Source organism: Panthera uncia, chromosome B1 (assembly GCF_023721935.1).
Source record: "Panthera uncia isolate 11264 chromosome B1, Puncia_PCG_1.0, whole genome shotgun sequence".
Classification (NCBI taxonomy): Eukaryota; Metazoa; Chordata; class Mammalia; order Carnivora; family Felidae; genus Panthera; species Panthera uncia.
The window spans coordinates 127,328,237-127,349,850 of NC_064811.1; the positions used below are offsets into that span (position 1 = coordinate 127,328,237).

The 21,614-nt window shown below is 41.0% G+C and overlaps 2 protein-coding genes across 2 annotated transcripts in view; both read right to left on the reverse strand.

Moving 5' to 3' along the window:
• FBXW7 (F-box and WD repeat domain containing 7) overlaps positions 1-21,614 on the reverse strand; it is a 512,478-nt gene that overhangs the window by 300,159 nt on the left and 190,705 nt on the right. The gene's annotated exons all lie outside the window — the stretch shown is intronic.
• TMEM154 (transmembrane protein 154) overlaps positions 2,793-21,614 on the reverse strand; it is a 45,442-nt gene continuing 26,620 nt past the window's right edge. Inside the window, exons 4-7 of the mRNA XM_049632308.1 lie at positions 20,095-20,122; positions 18,732-18,817; positions 16,365-16,422; positions 2,793-7,395 (exon numbers count right to left, since the gene is read on the reverse strand). Coding sequence (XP_049488265.1) covers positions 7,380-7,395; positions 16,365-16,422; positions 18,732-18,817; positions 20,095-20,122 — 188 coding nt within the window. The 3' untranslated portion in view covers positions 2,793-7,379. The remainder of the gene's footprint in view (positions 7,396-16,364; positions 16,423-18,731; positions 18,818-20,094; positions 20,123-21,614) is intronic.

A 21,614-nucleotide genomic window follows, 5' to 3' on the forward strand; every position in this document is an offset into this window, starting at 1 on the left:
TCGCCAGCCATGTGAGTGAGCTGTTTGAAAGCAGATCCCCCAGCCCCAATTCAGTTGCCCAGATGATGCTGGGCAGAGATAGGCTGTTGCCAATGAACCCCACCCAAATTGCAGACTCACGAGCAAAATAAATGATTGTTGCTGGTTTTAAGCCACTAAGTTTCATTTGTTATTTCTTTATTCGGTGACCAAATCCTTACCGGAACCTAGGTCCAGAAACTAAGTTTTTTACCTTATCACCCCTATTCCAAACCCTGACTTTTTTTCTCAGCATGATATACCATTTCTATTGGTCCTGGGGTCCTTCCTTCACTGCCCTCCTGAAGCTTCTGTTACTTCTGGTCTGAATCTGCCCACCTTCAGGCCTCCTTGACAATGACTGACACCTTCTTAAACACCCTCCTATTGCTTATTACTGGGAAGGCAGTTTAGTGTAGCCGTTTAGATCATGTGCTTTGGAGTTAGGAAGACATGAGACAAATTCATAAGTTCCCTAATCTTATCGTAAAAGTATATTGTGAGGGGCGCCTGGGTGGCTCAGTAGTTTAAGCATCCAACTGTTGATTTTGGCCAGATCATGATTTTACAGTTCGTGAGATGGAACCCCACATTGGGCTCTGTGCTGGCAGTGTGGAGCCTGCTTGGGATTCTCTCGTCCTCTCTCTCTGCCCCTCCTCCACTCGCGTGCACGTGTGTGTGTGCGCGTGCACATGTGCACTCTCTCTCTCTCTCCCTCTCAAAATCAGTAAACGTTTTTTTTAAGTATAAGGCGAGGATTAAAACAAGACGATATATGGTAAGTACTTAGCACCTTATGGCCAGTGTTGCTACCTCATCAGATACCCAATATTCTTTCACTGCTTTGAGAAGCAGACCCTCATTGTTGGGAATGATGATGTACCAACCCTGAGACCCTACCTGTACCAACCCTACAGGTAGGTAGGGTTGGCCTTGCAGATAGGTTGGCTAATGAGATGTAGGCCGAGTTGTTTCAATGGGCTGGCAGGAAAGCTCTTTAGAGGGGTTCGCCCTGTGCTGGTTCCCTTTCTGTCCTTATTGTGGACACCACGCTGGGGCATGTGTACCAAACGGCACCCCTGAGGATGGGAGCTTTGCACTCATGATGGGGGGAGGGTTAGAAGGAATCCAGGGTCCAGATGCCCATGGAGTTACCATACCAGCTTACCTCTGTATTGTTTCATGCGTGACCAAAAAAGATCTTGCTTGAAATAATTTCATTTTGCGTGTCTAGTATTAGAAGCTGAACTTAATTCCCAACCGATACACACAATAAGTTCCAGTTAGCATTATTGTTCTCTCTTCATATCCCTTCCCTGAGGCCGTGGGGCTGTCTGCTCTTCGGGTCCAAGCCATCTCGAGGCCGATCTGCCCAATCACGTCAGTCACGTAGTCACTCTGGTTAACATAGGCAGGACGTATACCCTGCAGCAGACTCTAGGGGTGTACTGATGCCGTAATTGACCAGGTTTTACGTTAGTTGGGGCCTTGAAGGGGAATCTTTCTGCTCGTTGTTTATCAATGTACTGACTGGTTTGTGTGCAGGAATGCATCCTTTTTCACAGATGTCTTCATATTATCTATGTGTTATGAACTTGTCTGTCAGCCTTGTTCCAACTATTATAATGTCAAGGTGTAGAAAATGAAATTAGAATTAAAGACATGAACAAAAGTGAGTAATTAGGAAAAAGAGAAGGTTTTAGCTCTAAGATTTTTCTTAATTTCTTAATTATTATTTTATTTTAGAGAGAGAGAGAGTAAGGGAGAGGGGCAGAGGGAGAGAGAGAGAGAGAGAGAGAGAGAGGATACCAAGCAGGCCCTGCACTGTCAGTTTAGAGCCTGACCTGGGGCTCGAACTTATGAACAGTGACATCATGACCTAAACTGAAACCAAGAGCTGGATGTTTAACCAACTGAGACACTCAAGCGCCCCTATGATTTTTCTATTCTTACTAGAAATACTTTTAAAAATTACATTCCATAGACAATTGAAATTTCGTTTCTCAATTTAAAAATATTTTGTAAAGAAAAAAGACAAGAATGTGTTACAACATCTTTTAGGTATGCAGAAAACCCAGTTAATTTTTAGGGTAGACAATTTTGTATAAAGCAGGTTGAATTCTATAAGAACTTTAAAATTGGTATTGCATCATTTATTTAAAGAGGTGTGTGGATCGGAGCACCTGGGCGACTCAGTTGGTTAAGCCTCCGACTTTGGCTTGGGTCACGGTCTCACAGTTCCTGAGTTCAAGCCCCGCGTCAGGCTCTGTGCTGATAGCTCAGAGCCTAGAACCTGCTTCAGATTCTGCGTCTCCCTCTCTCTCTCTGCCCCTCCCCTGCTAACACTCTGTCTCTCTCTCTTTCTCTCTCTCAAAAATAAAGAAACATTAAAAAAACTAAAAAAAAAAAAAAAGGTATACGGATCAAAAGAGATAATTATAAAAGGTAACAATCCTTCTTTTTCATAGTCACAAGTAAAATTAAAAGAATTTTCCTTTAAACGGATGTATAATTCACTCCTTTACTCTTAGTCAACAACATTTTAGTAAACAAACACCTTACTTTCAAATAAGCATTTATCTTAAGTGTTTATATACATTAATCACATAGAAACTAATGTCAAAGATACTCTTTTCTCCTCTCTTATAGTGCTTTATTTTTCAGTTAAATTCAAAAATGCTTTTCCATCTAACACTGCTGAATGAGCACTTTAGCTTACCAGTGTGTATGTACTTATTTATTTTTTATAAAAATCATAATTTTTTATAAAAATACATAATTTATACATATGTAATGGATATCTGACATTTCTAAAGCCATAAGCTATAAAGGAAAAATATCATTACATATATTATTCTCAGCATACAAGGCAGGAGAAAAGAACCTAAAACCTGTAATCAGTCTTAAAACTTTAGTAGTTTTGCAAATCAGTTCTAATCAATAGTGATGGGACCATTTCTTACATGAGACTTATAAGATAGAAATTATACATTGAAGCCAAGTGATAAATAAACATCTGATGATCTTACTGACCTTCTGAGGAAAGACTTTATATTACTTGAAAAATGAGAGTCTAATACAGCATTTTTTACATTATTTTCACTTAACTTTAAAAACAAGATGCATACAAGTGAAATTATTAATGATCTACCAGATTATTTTTTCACTCATTGGAAAACTATAACCTCTGCTCTTTCTGAAGGCTAGCATTTATTAAACATGCAGAGTTTTCCCATGTTCTTGATGTTAATTATAATGTCAGGGTTTCACCAAAGTCAGAGTAATATAGTGATTACTCTCCACTGATCTTTATACCGGAGAAAGTGTTGCTTACAATTTGTCGTTTCTATGTATCATTCATTTTGTTCTTTCCATGCAGCCCAAAGAAGTGAAAATGTGAAGAATATCTTTCATGTAAAAGGCCCAATTACTTATGTATAAAGTACCAAAAGCCAGTGATGATAATGTGATGGGATGTGAGGAATATGACTGCCCGAGCCCTCTGCACCTGAAGTCCAACTGGAAAACATCCATTCACCTTTGGTTGTTTTCAATGGTTCAGTGTTGTATTTCTAAACTTGTACGGCACTGAAATGAAAGTCTCAATGTTATTGGATGTACTTTGGCTTAGAAATTTAACTTCTTAAGATATTTCAAAAAGAGCATAGAGCATCTACTGAATTGATTTTTAAAGGTTTTATTTTATATAATTGTATGGATTGCTATCTCACGAATATGACATGCTATTTAGAAGAGGTAATGGGACAAAAAAACGAAACAAACCAAGAAACCCCACCGAGTATCTACAAATAGCTACTCCCAAAAGGACGAAGAGGAAAATAAAAGTTTGGTGCCAGACAGGACAATACCAAGGCAATGTCAAAGAGCTGCTCAAACGAGCAAAGTAATTTAGGCAATTCATTGTTTGGATTATGCAATTATTAATAAAAAATTTGACTAATTCCATTCCACACTATTATACAGTGACTTTTCTTATTATTTTAAGACTGAAGAAATGTAACCTATGGGTAGAGCTACTCTGGCCTGCCTGCTGTGTATACTGAGTGGAACCCCAGGATTCATCCTGAGTATCTTCTGACGGTGAAAAAGTAGCATGTGTAAATTTAATCCAGCATAAAACTCAATGTTTTCCCCACAATGAGAATTTCAGCAGTGTCTTCCCAGTATGAAACTGTGTCTTGGCACTCTACTACCTTCAGAATTTGTATTAATTCTGACAGAAACTGAAACTAAAGCCTATATTTTATGTTTACTTATCATAGGGGCCTTCTTCCAGAGATGGTGCAAATTGATAGTTTAAACAGTCGAAATTTAAAAATAGACAAAAGCATTTTTTAAAACATTTTACATTGCTAGAGGCATTTGTCACTCCCTGGATATGACTTTTGATCCATGCTGTATGCCTGTTTTTAGATAACAGTGAGCTTCCCAGAAAGAGGAGTCATATCACTGAATTAAGAGTAACAGACTGAGGGGCGCCTGGGTGGCTCAGTTGGTTGAGTGTCCGACTCTTCGGCTCAAGTCATGATCTCACGGGTTTGTGGGTTCGAGCCCTGCATCGGGCTCTGTGCTGACTGTGCGGAGCCTGCTTGAGATTGTCTCTCTCTTCTCTCTACCATTCACTCACTCACACTGTCTCTTTCTCTCTCAAAATAAAATAAACTTTAAAAAAAAAAAAGAGAGAGAGAGTGTAACAGATTGATAGAGGCACCTGAGTGGCTCAGTCAGTTAAGTGTCTATTAAGTGCCTGACTCTTGATCTCAGCTTAGGTCATGATCTCATGGTTCCTGAGATGGAACCCCGCATCAGGTTTCCCACCCAGAATCGGCCTGGGGATCCTCTCTCTCCGTCTCTCTGCTCCTCCCCCATTCGCATGCACACGCTCTCTCTCTTTCTCTCTCTCTCAAAATAAATAAATAAGCTTAAAAAAGAAGAGTAACACATCGATAATCTTGTATGTTTATTAAAACAAGTTCCCTGAGGAGTTTAACTAGGCAATATTGTTAACCTAGTTTGCTTAAAGTGTACAAAAATATGCAGTGAAAGTTATATATCTTTAAAATATTCTAAAGTCAGATTTTGTTCTGATTGGCTACCCAATTAGGGCAAATTAATGTGATTTTTACCAACAATAGTCTGAAACATAAAAATTAAGTTTGGGTTTAAAAGCAGTTATTGAAATTATCATAAATATATGATATCTATTGATTGAACAGTAATAAAAAGATACAGGATGCTAGGATTGACCCTTCACTGCTTTGGTTCATAGACCTTGCTAGAATAAACTACCTTCTAAAAAAAATTCCTTGTAGACTGTGCAATTATAGAGGTTAGGACATTTTGCAGACATAAATTCAATGACATGTTACTGAAGCTTGCTTCTTCTGAAATTTAAAGTTATTTTAAATACTGAATGAGAATATTTTAACTGTATTAAAATGTTCATAAAGTATTGCTTAATCAAAATGAGATTTCAAGACCCCTTATCATTCTCTGAACTTTTAGGTGCATTGGTTGAGAGACTTGGATAAAGTTTATAGGCGTAAGTATTCAGCAAATTCTTAGATACCTAGAGAGAGAAGGAAGCAATCTAAGACTCTTCAAAGAGTCAAAACGTGGAGAAGAAACAAAGTAACAAAACAGGCAGAAATAATAATTCAGAAAATGGCAATTTTGGCATAAATATCCGAGAGTCACTGTCGACCACAAATTGAATATGAATATGCAAAACAGACGTGAAAACAAAAATGCCTTATTAGGATGTGCTAACGAGGATATGACAGATGAATCTGCTGACATTATATACCACAAAGACTGTCTTTTGCCACAGTTCCATGAAGTCCCAGGATAACACAATAGCAGTGGTTAAACACAACCAGATAGTTCTCTTTCATTGTACGGAAAGATTTCCCTGGCTTGGAGCTCTGCCTTTAAAATGATGGGCATAGTTCAGAAGGTGAGTACCAGTCAAAGGGATTCCGAGAAGGGGGAGAGGGGTAGTTTTGTTATGTATTAAGGCAGCCTTTCGAACCCAAGACCCCAAATTCAGCAGCAAATGTGTGGTGACCCTCATCTCCCCTCAGTTTACATGTGGAAAGTAAAATAAATAAAGTGTTCACTCTTTATTTCTTTCCTGGAATACAATATCAGGTATTGCGGAAGACCCGAGGACTCCCAGTTTGCCAGATTGCTTTAAAGGTCAGAATTGGACAATCAAGGATTCAGTGAGGATTGATTTTCCGTGAATGGGAATGATAAGCAGGCCCTTCTGCATCTGGCACCGTTGCTTCTTGTACAAGAATGTCAACAAACCCCGTGTAGAATGTCACCTCTGCTGGACTGATAGCAGCCTCCTGGAAAGCTGTGTCCAGGGAGACACGAGGCTTGTGCCAGCCTGACAGGAAGGTACAGTGGGTGATGCCTGCCACGGGCACAGGTATCTGCCTGTTCCTGTTCTGTTTGTTGCAAACGACCTTAAAGATCTCAAAAATGTAAAGCGTTGGCAGATGACCCCCTGTGCCCATGTTCTCTTCACACAAAGGCAAAGAGGTGTGGTGAGAGCAAGAATGAGCTTTGGAGTAATGTGACCGCGCTGGTGATCTTAGCCGAGAGGGAGATCATCTCGCTCCTTCACTGCAGATTCCTGTTCCTCCGAGAAGTGCCCAAGGGGCCTGTCTGGCCAACTCAGAGTCCGCAGGTCACCAGACAACATCTCCTCAGGATGGTGGACTCTCACTCTGTCTTCTTGGCAGGTAGACGCGCTTCCCAACCCCTGGGGATGATGTATAGAGTGAAGCACGCGCTTTGTTCGCTGTCTTTTCCATGACGTAACTGGCCTTGAGGAAAGTTCCTGCTGAAGGCAGAGGACCTATCAGAGGACTTGACTAATCAGAGGAAATTATCCAAAGCTAATTAGGTAACAAGGTGACCCAGAAGGAGGCCGTATGTAAAACAGCTTCCTGATTTAAACTCCAAGGAATGAAGCAGAAAGGGAACAAGGACCTGGAGAGTGTGGCCGCAGTGAGTACAGGCAGCTAGAGGTTGGTGGAGAGGAGGGAACAGGCGCTGAGGAGAGGTGAACGCGTCCCGTGGCTACTCCACCCTCAGAAGCCACGGTGGATGGCAGCCAAGCCTCTGCCCGGCGCTTCTCAATCGTGCATTCTTCCAAGTACAGGTGATGCCATCGTTAGGGAGAGTGGGCGTTGGGAGGCACAGCAAAAGGTTCTTGTGTCTGTGTTGATTTGAAATTAATTAAATTTGCATCCTCTTCATCCTCCATTGGCAGGCTCGGCAGGCTCCCTCCAGGGCTGCTCCTTGGAAAACATTAGCACCATTCAGTTTCAGGATTCACTGTCACTGTAAAAAAAAAAAAAGAGAGAGAGAGAGAACAATAGTGTATTTCCAAGAAGCTACCAAGAGCTGATCACTCCACTGTGGAGGTGACTCAAGAGAACATAAACAGTCAGGAAGCCAACAGTGTCCAGCTTACAGTTTCTGAAACAAAGATTGGTTTGGATTTTATACTTGATCCCTGAGGAGGAAATCCATGAAAGCCAAGAAATAATCCCTAGCTCTTGCTCCAATATCCCTCCCTCGTGCTGATGTGGAGAGAACCAGATGGAGTTGGGGGTCCCCCCCCCACCTTTAATTAAAACGAATCCCATTCTCTATGAATAGATGCCAAATTGCCTTTTTTTTTTTCCTTTTTTAAAAAAATTTCCATGCATTGTTTTTTTCAAGAGTTGGTGGTCCTGGAGTGTTTTCAAAAGCCCATTTTCTTCGTATCCACAAAGGATACGGAGGTGCTTTCTCCGTGTCATTCAGAATTCAACCATTAGGCATCTTGGAGTGTGAATAGACATAAATTACGGACACGGTATTCGGACATGACTGTGCTGGCTGGCTAATTTGTGCTTTTGTTTCTAACTTGGCTATCTTGGCCACATAGCTGGCTCTGCAGCTTTTCCCCAGTGAGACCATACCTCCACCCACGTCTCCTGGAGAGCAGGCCACTCTCCCTCTCCTCCTGCTTCTTTTTTCAGTTTTGTGTCCCATCACTCAAATTCCAGAACATCCCTACTTGAAGTGACCTTTGTGTCCAAGGAAGTGCCCGAATGATAATAATCAACAGAACATCGTATCTCCTTAGCTCACAGACATGGGTAGTCTGCAACAGACTGTATTCTTCTTACTCCTACTTCAGGGCTCTCCTGCTCAGGGAAACAGCATGTGTTTCCAAAAAGACTTTGAAGCAGTTTGGTAGACGGATAGGTAGCCAGATAAATAGATCTATCCACGAAAGGGGAGGGGAAACGTAGTGTGTATGGTTATGTGTTTGCATTTGTGTTGTGAAGATCGGGGGAAGATGCTGTGATAAGGGCGGACAGCCAGTACGAAAGGAGGAGGAGGGCAATTGTGAACAAAAGGACAACTTCTGTAGCAAAATTTATTTACAATGGGAAGCTGATGGAAAATTAAGAAAGTTTTTAGCTGAAGAGCAGATTTAACAACCCCTTCACTTAAGTTACCCTGTACCACCACTCTTAAACTGGGCAAGGAGGTTCCATTTCTTGGAAACTGGGTGGTAGCAGAATATTATTTCTAAGATCCAGAAGTTCATCTCTATAGAACATAAGTCTCTGAATTGCGGGTTTTCCTTCTGTGGCCTTATCTGGAGACTTCAGCTCCCCTAAGCACAGTATAACACAAAGCCTCACTAGTAGTGGGCACGAGCCCTCTTTTGTCCACAACGCTGATCTGCGTCCAGCTGTTACAACAGATGTGATCTTTTAAAAATTTTTATAAAACCAATCCGTGGCCTCTGTTGGAAAACTAAATACAAATAAGCAAAGCAAAAATACCAACAATCTTACTACAGTCAACATTTTGGTGTTCATTCTTCCAAACTTTCTTCCCTTGATAATGACATGCATTCTTTTTGTACAAAAGTAGGATCCTATTACATATATTGTGCTATCGACTGCTTTGCTCACTCTCATTCACCTGGAGACCTCAGTCCTTGCTAATAAATACACAATATCTTTTTAGTGGCTATAGAGGATCTCATTGCCTCATGAGATGAAAAAGCATTTTTAAACTACACACCCTTATTGTTAAACATGTAGACCCTTTCCAATAGTCTTTATTTAGCCTAAAAAATGCTACATCTTTGCACATTTCCATTTGTTACCTTCGGGTAAATGGCTAGAAGGGGAATTACCAGGTTAAAATGTGTGCTCTTTTAAAGCTTGAAGAACCCATTTTCAAATTACCCCCTTCCCTAGATATTTTGTACAATTTACCTTCTCCCCACACTTTCTTTAGGGAAATATCTTTTTCCCCACATCCTTCCCCATACTGGATATTATTATTTTCATTTTTTATTGATCCAATAGGTGAAAATAGTATATTTACTTTTTTATAATTTCTGAGAAAAACAAACATTTTTTAAAGCTCTCTTGGTAATTTCCATTCCTTCTTTTGCAAAATTGCTTATTGATAATTTTTACTCATATTTAAAATGGGACTATTATCTTTTTATTGGTTTGTGTTTTAAGAATCATAATTTTTATTTATTATACGTGTATTGGAAATACTTTACCCCAGTTTTTATTTTCCTTCTCATTCTATTTATTGTGTTTTTAGAAGTACAGAAATTTAGAGTTTTTAATGTAGTTAAAACTATGCTTTTCTGATATGGTTTCTGACTTGTGTGTCATGCTTTCAAACTAGTTCCCAACTCAGAGTTATAATAAAATTCCTCTATATTTTCCCTGGACTTTTTTCTTTTTTTAACATTTAAACTTATTTGGAGTCTATTTTAATCTAAAGTGTAAGGCAGAGTTCTAAATTTTAATTTAAAAAAAAGTTTTTAATGTTTATTTTTGAGAGAAAGAGAGAGAGAGAGAGAGAGAGAGCATGAGTGGGAGAGGGGCAGAGAGAGAGGGAGACACAGAATCCCAAGCAGGCTCCAGGCTCTAAGCTGTCAGCACAGAGCCCAACGCAGGGCTCGAACCCACAAACTGGGAGATCATGACCTGAGCCAAAGTCAGATGCTTAACCAATTGAGCCACCCAGGCACCCGTAAATTTAAATTTTTACATTGTTGAGTCTTTCATTCAGGAACACAGTACATCTTTATTTTTAAAAATCTTTTATGTCCCTCAAAAAAAATTTGAACAATTTCTTTTTATATTACGCCATTCATTTTTTGATTACGTTTATGCCTTGGTATTTCACACCTCGTGTTGCTCTTTTATGGTAGTACTAATGCTTATGTGTGCTAACAGTGGCTCTTTTAGCACAGTAGCTAAGAGCACAGGGTCAGATGGCCAGAGCTTGAACCGGGGCTCAGCCACTTCCTTGCTATGTGACCTTGGATAAGTTGACCTTTCTTAGCCGGAGTTTCCTATTCTCATCCGCAAAACATGCATAATAATACCATGTACCTTCTAGGGTTGTTGTAAAGGATAGGTGAGCAAATACAAGGCCCTAGGCTGCGGGCCTGACATGCAAACCCATTAACGTGTGTTATCCTTATTTTGCAGATTCTAAGCAGCAAATGTCCGTCAGTGAACTACAAGCTGGAACATTGCTTCAAATATCCAAAAGCTTTCAGAAACCATCTTCCAAAACAAACTTTCCATTTCTGAGAACGCCCTTAAATGAGGTTTGTTTAGAACACTCTACAAGCATTCTGAAGGCTTCACGTGTGACGCTGTCCACCTCCTGCTTCAACTTCAAGCACCGAAGAGCACAGAAGCTCACACGTGGCACTCGGCGCTCAGCTCTGTGGACAGTGAGCAGCGTGACAGGGTCTGCCACACAAGACGGTCCCAACGTGGATACAAGTTGCCTCAGCTATGGGACCTCAGGTCATTCCTAGTGTTGCAAATCCCACGTGTGAGTTTTTACTGGCCGTGGTGCGGTGGCCATCAGGCCTGTGGGCAAGTCAGCAGCCTGGGATCTGACCCGCTACCTGAGCCCAGAGCCATTCTCTGGCTCACGTTCTTCCCTCTATTTAGTTAGATGCGTTCCCTGCTGTCTTTGGGGCTATTTATCATCTCTGTGAAATGATCAAATGAGCCCAGACGTTGTTAACTCTGGCAAATCCTAGAGTTCTGTTAAAAATACCTTGGCAAACTGCCACACGACTGCAACAAATAAAGTAAGTAATCCTGCTTCCAACCTCTGTTGCCTGCCTCAGTGTTAATTCCTACAGTTTTAGTGTCTTGTCTATGACAGTGGCATTAGTGAGGAATTTTTCTCAGAGTGTTATACAGATATTTTCAGAATATGGGACAGCTTTCCTAAAGGCCTTTATAGTAACAGGCCTACAAACCATAAAAACAAATTGAATTGATGAAAAAGCATCGATTTGTTATTTTTAAGAAAGCATTTAATTGGAATGCTAGCAGTTAAATGAGGACAGATACAGCTCTTAACACCTTGTTTCCTAACTGCCCCCTTGGTTGCAGGTAGGATCAGATAAGCCATCTTTGTTCTCCTGACCGGTTTATCTTCTAACAATCCCTCTTTATGACCAGAGCTAATGTTTCTTAGCTCTGAAGATGGTAATAAACCTACATTAAACCTTTCTCACATGATGATGCTCCCTAACTTGGTTTTGGGGAAGTGCAGAGCTCAGGATAGCACAAACTCACATAACAATAAGATCGTGCTCCCTTCCTTTTCATCAGTATAACGTCCCTACTCCTTCTCGAAAGAGGCCTGGCCCTGGGGGGAATTATAGAGGTCACACATCTGGCTAACATCACAGGCAGGCCTAAAATTCATCCAAGACACATAGATCATGCCCACAGCAGACATAATCTGGGCCACTATTCAAGCAGGCTGTGTTTTATTAAATTTAGTACATCTCTCACCCACCACATAAGCATGCACGCGCGCACACACACACACACACACACACCTGCATTTTAACAATGTTATTTGAGATTATCATCCTGCAGGATTATAAATGGTTACTTTGTACTCCTCATATGTTACTTTGTATCCCTCATAATACAGAGCTCAGATTTGAGGGAAACCAGTTGGCACTTAATATACTTCCTAAATACTTGTTGAGTTTTAAAAGACTTTTGAGAGACTAAAAAAGAAAAAGAGGAAAGAAACTCACAAAGAAAATAACTGGAGGTAGCCAGAGATTTACTTGAGCAAAGAGGTCAAAAGAGTTCACTAAAACCACTGTTTTCTTGCAGTTAATGATCTTTTCAATGAATATATGGGACGATGGATGCATCATCTACCAAATACTTTCACGTATCAGCCTCATGGTGGCTGCCTTTCTTGCTGCTGTGTGTTCCTTCTTTTTTTTTTTTAATCTCTAATTTATCTTTTAGTTTGTGGACTATCTCTTATTTTAACTAATTAATAAAAGAGAATTAAAATGTAGTTTTAAAAGAAATATTGCATTTCATAAACTTGCTGTGTAAATTGGACAAATCACTTAACATCTCTGAGTTCCAGGCTTACTCATACAGATTATTTCATTTTTAACTGGTCGAACTGGCATGATATAGACAATGCCAGGCCCTGTCTGGCATTAGGTGTTCATATTAAGTGTTCAGTAAATATATCTTGTAAAATTATATCAACCATCATACTTTTCTAAGAAAAAAAAAAAGAGAGAAAGGTGAAGAGAAGAGAGGAAACAGGAAGAAATTCACAAAATTCTTTATTAAACTAAACTGGATTTTCCTGAGAAATATTGAAGTGATCCATTTTTATGTCATTGAGCTCAGACATGAATCATAAGATAAACAATAGAATTATTACAAAACCAGAACAGGGATGCTGTTATTCACCCTCTAACTAGTTAATTTCCTAAGTGATAGTACCCAGGCATCTGGCATATATAAAATGCTATACAAATGTCTTATTGTTTTTGTTATTCATGAGCTTTCAAAATTATAAATCTACTTGAATGAAACCAAATCGATTTTTTCCCTAGTCGTTCCCCACTCAATATAAACTCATCACTGTGGCTAACTGGCATAAAGGAAAGAAGATGGACACTTGGCTGTTATTTGCAGTTCCTTTTCTGTGGTTATTCACCTAAGCTTACAGAGACAGAACACCATGGTTGCAGGAAATTGTCTAAGTATAAAGGCCTCAGGAAGAAGGGACAGGCTGGCTACACCTTAAGCACTATGATGAAAGGGATTCTCCCCTTCTTGTTACCACTGTCTAGCTCCATTCAGGAAGGTTCTGTGAGGGTGAGGGTAGACAATAAGGGAGTGCGTTCTTTACAGAGAATTTAAACAATAATAAAACCAACTCAATAGATCTGCTTTTTGTTGTCACCATGTGCTGGCAAAGATGAACCATGTCAGTGATGAACTTCTCTTCAACTCTAGGGCAGACCTCTCCCACAGCCTTGCCACCTCCCTTGGACATGACTTCCACTAACACTCTTCCCACTACCTCTTACACTGCCTAGCACAGAACCAATACGAATTAGGAGGAAAATGCTAAGGAAATAACAATAAGCAAATAAGAATATAAAACTCTCCCTCCTCCACAATTCCTTTGTTGTCTTTTCTTATGGATTTTTTAAAGATACAGAAACAATAGTATAAACTTCCCATAGTGCTCGGTATGTCTCTGACATTTATTAAAATCTGTGCTAGATTTTAGGTTCCACAGCATAAAAGAAAATGTCCATTCAACAAGGACAGGGCAAAGTAACGAACAATGGCTTGTCAATGGGATACATGGGGAAAGTTCTGAAAGGCCGGAGATTATGGACCCTAACAAGAAAAGTCTTTGTATCCAATGTGGTGCATTAAGTGTAGGATGGTGACCAGATCGACTCCTTTTTCCAGAAGTACATGGACTTTATGCCTAAGAGGTTTTTCGTCAGGGTGTCTTTCTAGCATCAACAGGGATTGAGCCCTTTAAATAGAGTCCAGAAGTCTTAGTTTAGCAAGAGGATGGAGAAGTGTGTTTTCTACTAAGTTCAATCTTCAGTGACTGTTATATACTTTCTGAAGCATTGCAGTCACTTGTACACTGCTTAAATGGTAGAGGAAGGATGAGTCACAGAGCTAAAAGCCAATGGGGAACTTTGGGGGTAATGATGTATCAAAGTAGGTTAACTGATTGTGACAAATGTACCATTGTGGTGTGGGATGCCAACAGCCGGGGAGGCTGTGCATGTGTGGGGGTATTAGAACTCTCTGTACTTTCTGCTCAGTTTTGCTGTAAACCTAAAACTGCTCTAAAATATACAGTCTTAAAAAAAAAAAAAAATGCCCCAACCAGTACTGTGGGTGGGCCTGGGCCTTTGGACACAAGCTCACGAGCCCAAAAGGCAGTCAATTTATGTATATCAGTGTTAAGTTAATAACAAGAATACCAATACTTATTGAGAGCTTATTTTGTGACAGACTTTGTTCTGAGTGCTTTGTACCTTTCTGACTTTTCAGTGACTAAAAATTAGATTTGCTTTACAATATTTTACTACTCTGTGCAGCAGTCAGAAAGTATCTGTGGCACCAAAGCCTTGGGACTTGCCATTGCTGGTTCTTAATGCTGGTGCTGGCTTCACTGAGAGGGAATGACGTAAGGCCTGACGGCTGTCCTGTGAATTAAAGCCGAACAGTTCTGGACCAACAGAGGAATGTAGACATTCCCCTTAAAAACAATAGTTCAGCATAAAGCAGCTCTCCAAATGGGTTAAGGCTTTTTGTCTTACAGGCAGAAATGACCTAGAGCTTATTTCAAAGACCAACCTTTCAATATTTCAAAAATGTGATTTCTAAGATGCTTTCCCAACCATATAGTTCTCAACATCAAGTTTCTTCTATGTTGCCAATAATTCCAAAAACCAAGAGGCAGATGTATAAAAACCACCGGTGTTCCATGCCACTTGTGGGTGCCCATCAGAAATACAGTCATAAGATATTTATAGGGTTTTGGTGGTGATCTGAGCCATGTGCTGAACATACACATGACTCATTTTTAGGTAAGATTAAAATGCAGAGAAAATATTCTTTTGTAAATGCCTTTGTGATGCTCCCGCTAGCATTTTTTTCCCTTTCATCTACTTGTTAATATCTGGTACCTCATTTACATGGGATAGAATTTTTTCTGAACCAGTGATGAATTTTTAACATGCAAAAACCTGGACTGGTAACGCTGACTGAAATCTTCAGTAAGAAACGGACTTCCGAATCAGAGCCGAGGTTTACCTCACTAAGACTGTAGAGGTGTGATGTGTGAGATGTAGGGTGACGACCTTTCAGATAAGGTTTAAGGGAAGGAGCAGAAAAAGGGGCTAGAAGACAAACATCTGACTGCCCCGATCACCATCTACTATCAGTCTTTTCCTGCAAGGCTCCAGCCTCAGGGACTGCCCGCGACAAATGTCTGCACTCTGGAAGCATTTAAGATGACAGGCACAAGACCTCTGGTTAACACGGAGGGAGAGAAGACGGGTGGTATTTACCCTGCTCTGAAAGATTATTCTATCTACTCCAACAGAAGCGTAAAGTCTCAGTCACAGGCTCAGTCAAGTTCTCTACTCGCTGATCACCTCTGAGTCACCCCTACCAACAATTTGGTGCCCCCCAAATCACAGCGCTGCTGTGTGGAACAAGTCCCCACGTTGCTGAATCATCAATCCTTTCTCCTGCGACTCTTCCCACGTCCTGACCAAACAGTCCTCTGATCAAAAACACCCCAGGCGTGGTCATTTCTAGCCTCACAATAGGTAGCAAAATTTAAACAAGATTCTGGTGTGCTGACCACTAAAATTTTCTATCAAGCAGAGCCACCTAGTGGTAGAATGGAATATGTTTTTAAAATTCTCATTTAATTTCTCTCCTATGACAATCCAATCCAGGTGGGGTTTTGTTTTGTTCTGTTTTGTTTTTTATATGTTCATTTTGCTCACTCATATTTACAGTTATCCAGTAAGGCTGTCACTTCCATCTGTTTTCCTTACCAAACATCTATTTATCCAAGGTAAACAAACCTATAGTCTGTTACAGTTGGAAAGTTTTGTGGCTAAAACAGAAGTCGACTCAACAGTATGTCTTCAGAAGGGCAAAGAAAATGCCAGTATTAATTTACTTCAAAAGATAGAGTCACTAGGATATTTACTTTGTACCTTTCTATTTGTATCTTTCTTTTTACTTTGTACCTTTGTACCTTTCTTTTCTCCACACTACACACCTATATACCCATGTAAATTGTCACATAAAATTTACAAGCACAGAGATGGTAAATGAAAATGCCCTACCCTGGTCTCCAATACCCTCCCCCACACACATATAATCAATGGTAGAAATTAGAAGTACCTTGAGTTGTGGTTTGATTCCTTTTCTTCCTTTAAAGTAGGTAAACATTCACAATCAGCTAGGACAGAATAAAAGCAAACTCGTTGTTAATAACCAAAATTCTATTTTCCACCCACAAAACTCATGCATTTGAGCGCCACATTTCCCAGCTCTGTGTGGTTGCTTGTACAGAAATGGCCTCACTAGGGAGTTCCAGAGGTTAAAAGATTAATGATGGCAAGGCTCTTGAAATGGAAAAAAGCATTAGTAGCACAGATACAAGGCTTCAACATGCCTCTGGCCCTGTTGGAAAGGGCACAATTCATCACTGCTTGGTTACTCAGTCCCCAAAGAACCTCACTGTTGCTCCAAAAGCTAGAATCTGCATGTTTCAGGTTAGACACTGGAATAAAATAGCTTAACCGGAGGTCCTGATGAGCCTGTAGAATGATTTCAGTCAGGATGCACGATCAAAAGGCAGCAAGTGAATTGAGGAACGACTAACCTTCTTAAAGTCGTCAGAGTTCTCTCCTATCATGTCACAGTTATTTGTAAGGAAAAACAAAATCCATCGACTCCATCACCTATGTGTCAAAATAACTCTCTGCTGTAGTTACGAAGTAGATATGCCTTTTTCTGGGTTTCTGGTTTTGTGAGTGTAATGGGATCCTGATGTATTACTGTTATCTCAGGCACAAAAGGAAAGATGTCATATTATTAAGAGACGTTGCCTTTGGGTGGTATAATTTTTTTCTTCTTTCTACTTTTATTTTTGCATTTGCCAAATTATTATGTATGTGTATTTTATAAACTAAAAACAACAAAATGAAACTGCCTTAACGATTATTATAGTGACCTGCCCCTGTCCCCAAATGCTTTACAGAGCCTTTCTTGCCTCAATCTTGGGCTATGAAAAACTGTTCCATTCAAAATTGTACAAGTTCATTGAATGGTTCTAATCTTTGGGAAAGCTTATGTTGATAAGCCTCTGGTATAATAATTCTAATAACAGGTCTCTGGATTTGGGGCTTCACTATTGTTGAATCTGACAGACCCCAAGGTATTTTTTAAAGTTGAATGTTAACAATACAAATGATATGATAATATAAATAGTGGATTTTATGAAGATAATCTGAGCATTAAAAATCAGTTATTGATTTTTATAGGAATTTTAAAAGGGAAAAAACAACTACCATCTTTTTTACTTTTTATTTATTCATTTATTGACACGCAATTTTCTTTAATGTTTATTTATTGAGAGAGACAGAGTGCGAGCAGGGGGAGGGGCAAGGGGAAGGAGGCACAGAATCTGAAACAGGTTCCAGGCTCTGAGCTGTCAGCACAGAGCCCAGCTCGGGGCTTGAACTCACAAACTGTGAGATCATGATCCGAGTGAAGTCAGACGCTCAACCAACTGAGCTACCCAGGTGCCCTGCTACCACCTTTTTTAAACCCACATATTGATTTAATGAAAAGTAAGGAACACATACAGCAATTACTACCAGATATCAATTAGGAAGTAAGTTACAGGAGGATGTTTATATTACTATCTTTATTAGTGTTGTTCAATAGAACTTTCTTTGGTGATGGAAATGTTCTAGATTTGTGTGTATAATACAGTAGTTATGCATCCCAAGTGGCTACTGAGCATTCACAATGTGGCTAGTGTGACTGAAAATTTTTAACTTTATTTAATTTTTTAAATTTTAATTTAAATAGCCACATATGGCCGGCGTCTCTTGCATATGGCAGTGAACAGCACTGATCTATGTAAATTATATGTGGCAAAATTTTACATCCATATACAGATTAAAATCATAGATCTCTAAATTCTACAGTAGATAAGGTAATGCCAGACGCTAGCTTTTTCCAGATAATTTGGACCCAGAGAGCTCCTTGTTTGAAGAAAAATCATCTTCTTCTTGAAAAAGTCTGTTTGAAAAGATTGTACAAAAATAAAAACAAATGGCACCATGTGATGCAGTAATTAACCTGAGTCTTTTCTTTTTTTAATGTTTATTTACTTATTTTGCGAGAGAGAGAGAACACAAGCAGGGGAGGGCAGAGAAAGAGAGAGGAAGAGAGAGAATCCCAAGCAGGCTCACTGCTACGAGCACAGAGCCTGCTGTAGGGCTTGATCCCATAAACTGTGAGATCATGAGCTGAGCTGAAATCAAGAGTTGGACGCTTAACCCACTGATCCACCAGGCACCCCTTAAACTGAGTCTTTAAGGATAGTCAGACCTAAGTTGATTACCCGCATGCTCCAGATCTAATGCGGATTGGGCTCACACCGTCACATTCCAACAATTACGGGACATTTATAAAACCGTTGCAACCTTCACATGCCAGAGAGGACAGGAAAAGCAACTTTAGGTTACCACGTACCATTTCTATTCATGTTGTTCATCCACTTGTCAAGCTCTTCCATTTCAATTTCCATAACAGAGGGTGTGTCTTCCTCAAAAATGGGGCTGGAGAGAGAACAGAAACAAAAAGGAGTGTGGTGTGCCGAGTCTCATTTTGGGAAAGCCCAGAATGTTGACTGCGGGAAAGGTGAACTTGATCTGGTGTGTGACACTCCACGGCAGATTGGGGCTTTGCCCTACTCACCAAATTCTAAGAGGCGGAAAGGCTCAAACTACAATAAGCCTTCATCTATCACTGATCCAATGATGGAAGGCGCACGGCCCAGCTCTTGGGCTGCAAGGCGCACGGCCCAGCTCTTGGGCTGCAAGGGAGCCCAGGAGACTCTGACTGCTTCCCTAAATTAGGTACCAAGTTGAGCTGCCAGGCTTCTACCATGAGGCTCCTCTGGGGAGTTGCCCTATTTAGCATGTTAGCCTTGCTTAATTTCACTTCCCTTTCCTTGAGGTTTCTGAACTGTGCCCCAGGTCAAGAGGCCACTGTGGACAGGCTGCTTTTATCACCCCTCCTTTCAATTCCCAGGCTTTTCTGACATAGAGAAATGGAGTCGTTGCTTTCAGAAACCCACTGCCCTCACTTACCAGGATTCAGAGCACACGGTTATGGAAAAGAAGCCCCTGGTTAACGTAAATGGGGTTGGGGAGGAGACCACCAGCTCAGAACCACAGCTGGGGCGCGAAAGGAAGGCACGTAGAGGAGCCTGGGTGTAAGAGGAGGGCATATGGAGGAAGCCAGCAAAGTGTCTAAACAAGCAAGGTTGCTAGGGGGAAGGCTGGAGGAGGTGGTGACATCGCCCCAGAACACTCTTCTGGTGGCATCTTGTTCTCTTTCTGCCCACTCCTCCCTCCATCCTTCCTTCCTCTCCCCTTCCATTCCCCTTCTCCCTCCCGTCCTCACTGTGATTCTGCAGCATGAACTTTATGCCTCTACCAGGACTCCCCTTTCCTACCAGGGAATGTTATCTTTCCTGGTGATAAAATTTTTAATCAGAATAAATGAACCAACGTCCTTGAAATACACCCAGGGTCAGAATATTTAAACTACAATGCATTTGGAACTGGTAGCATTCAAAAGACTTTTTTTTTTTTTTCTGGAGAGGACCCTGTTCTTCACCCAGATCCCCCACTGAACTGAGGTTGGGAGACAGGTGCATCCCCTTCCCCCTTGGGCTGCTAAGGGCCCTTTCCTGGGGCCCAGGATGAAAAGGGTAACCCTCAAGGGTGTGAGAATAAAAGCTCCTAAAAAGGCAGATGGCTCTCTAATCTACTCCTCTCCCGGATATCTTCGTCTACACTGAGCTGGGTGGGAGGCAGCAGGAACTTACACTTTGATGTTCTCACTTCCCAGTTCATCTAAAGAGAATAGATATAAAGGTCATGTTAGCTTTCATTGTCTAGAACAACTTTTTAGTTCAACAACAGCTGAAATCTCCTTTCCAAAGACAGGAGACAACTTTAAGTAAATTGCATTTTAGGGAGCAATAACTCTTAAGTCAAACACGCACCATATTGAAATGAGGTCCTAATTTACCACATGAAATCTTTTTTTTTTTAAAGATATGATGGTTCTCTAAGAGTGTTGACCTCAAATCAGATGTTTCTCCCTTTTCATTTTTTTTTAAATCCATCTGAAGAAGAAAACAGTGGCAATGGGAAGCAAGGGAGAGTCAGACAAGAGGGACTGTTCATTGGCCCCTTCCTTACTCCAACACGTCCCAGTTCAACACATTGCTGTTGTATCTTTGTGTGACACACGAAGCCCAGCACTGTGAATGTCCCTTTGTCCCAGAGCAGGTTGTGGGATACTCATCAGGGCTCCCCTTGGAACTCTGCTCTCACCCCTGCTGCTTGCATGGCTGGACCCCTCACACCCTTCTGGTCTTAGCTTATATTCTCTCCTCAGGGAGCACCCTCCCTCCCTCCTATCTCTGAAGTAGGGCCCACCTTTCCAGTTGCCCCCCAGCTCAGCACCTTGCTTGCTTCCTCATAGAATTTGCCATGTTTGTCATCGGTCAATCCATCTGCTTAATTTTGTTGGTCGCTCCCACAGCTTCAGAAGGACAGAGATCGTGCCTGTCTTGTTGTCCTGCTATCCCCCCACCTCCCATCCAGCTAGCCCAGTACCTGGCAAATACCCAGTAAGTATGTATTGAATAAATGAGTAGGCCTTAATCTGGAGGGTCTAACATGGGTTAAATTCATACCCAATGTTTTGGACTTAACTATATCATAAAAACAAAGCTTTGAGCAAACTTGCTTTTTGTTGCTGTGGTTGAGGTGAGAACCAGGTAACAGTTTGTCAAATGCCCATCAGGCTCCAGATGAACGTGTGGCAAGAATCAGAGCCCAATGGCCCAGCTCACGCTCTGTTTTGTTTGGCAGGGGAACCGATGCATCCAGAGAAATGAGGCGATGATGTCAAGTGAGTGGAGAGCATAGACCCACAGCACCTTTTATGATGTGAAAACCATTGAGAAGCAAACCACTTTGTAGAGGTCCACCAAATAGTCGAGTGGTCCTGATCCTTGGCAACTGGAGGTCTCTTTTTGCCTGGCCTGCAGAAATGTAGGTCCCCATCGGGCAAACACAACCAGCAAGAACCTGGAACTGAGCTCCTGGCAGCTGGGAGCCACTATAATTTCCTGTGGGTTGGCAAGCTTTCATGGCATCGCTGATCCAGGAAAGCTGGGCACAGATGGAAGTTTTGAGCCACCACTGCTTACCTTCTAGGGCCTATGGGTTATATCTTTCTGCCCCCTGCTAGGAACCTGATGCTTTCTGCAGGTGTCTGACTCCTCAGGCACTTAGACTGGGGAAAGGGGAGTATGTTCATTTATATTTTATA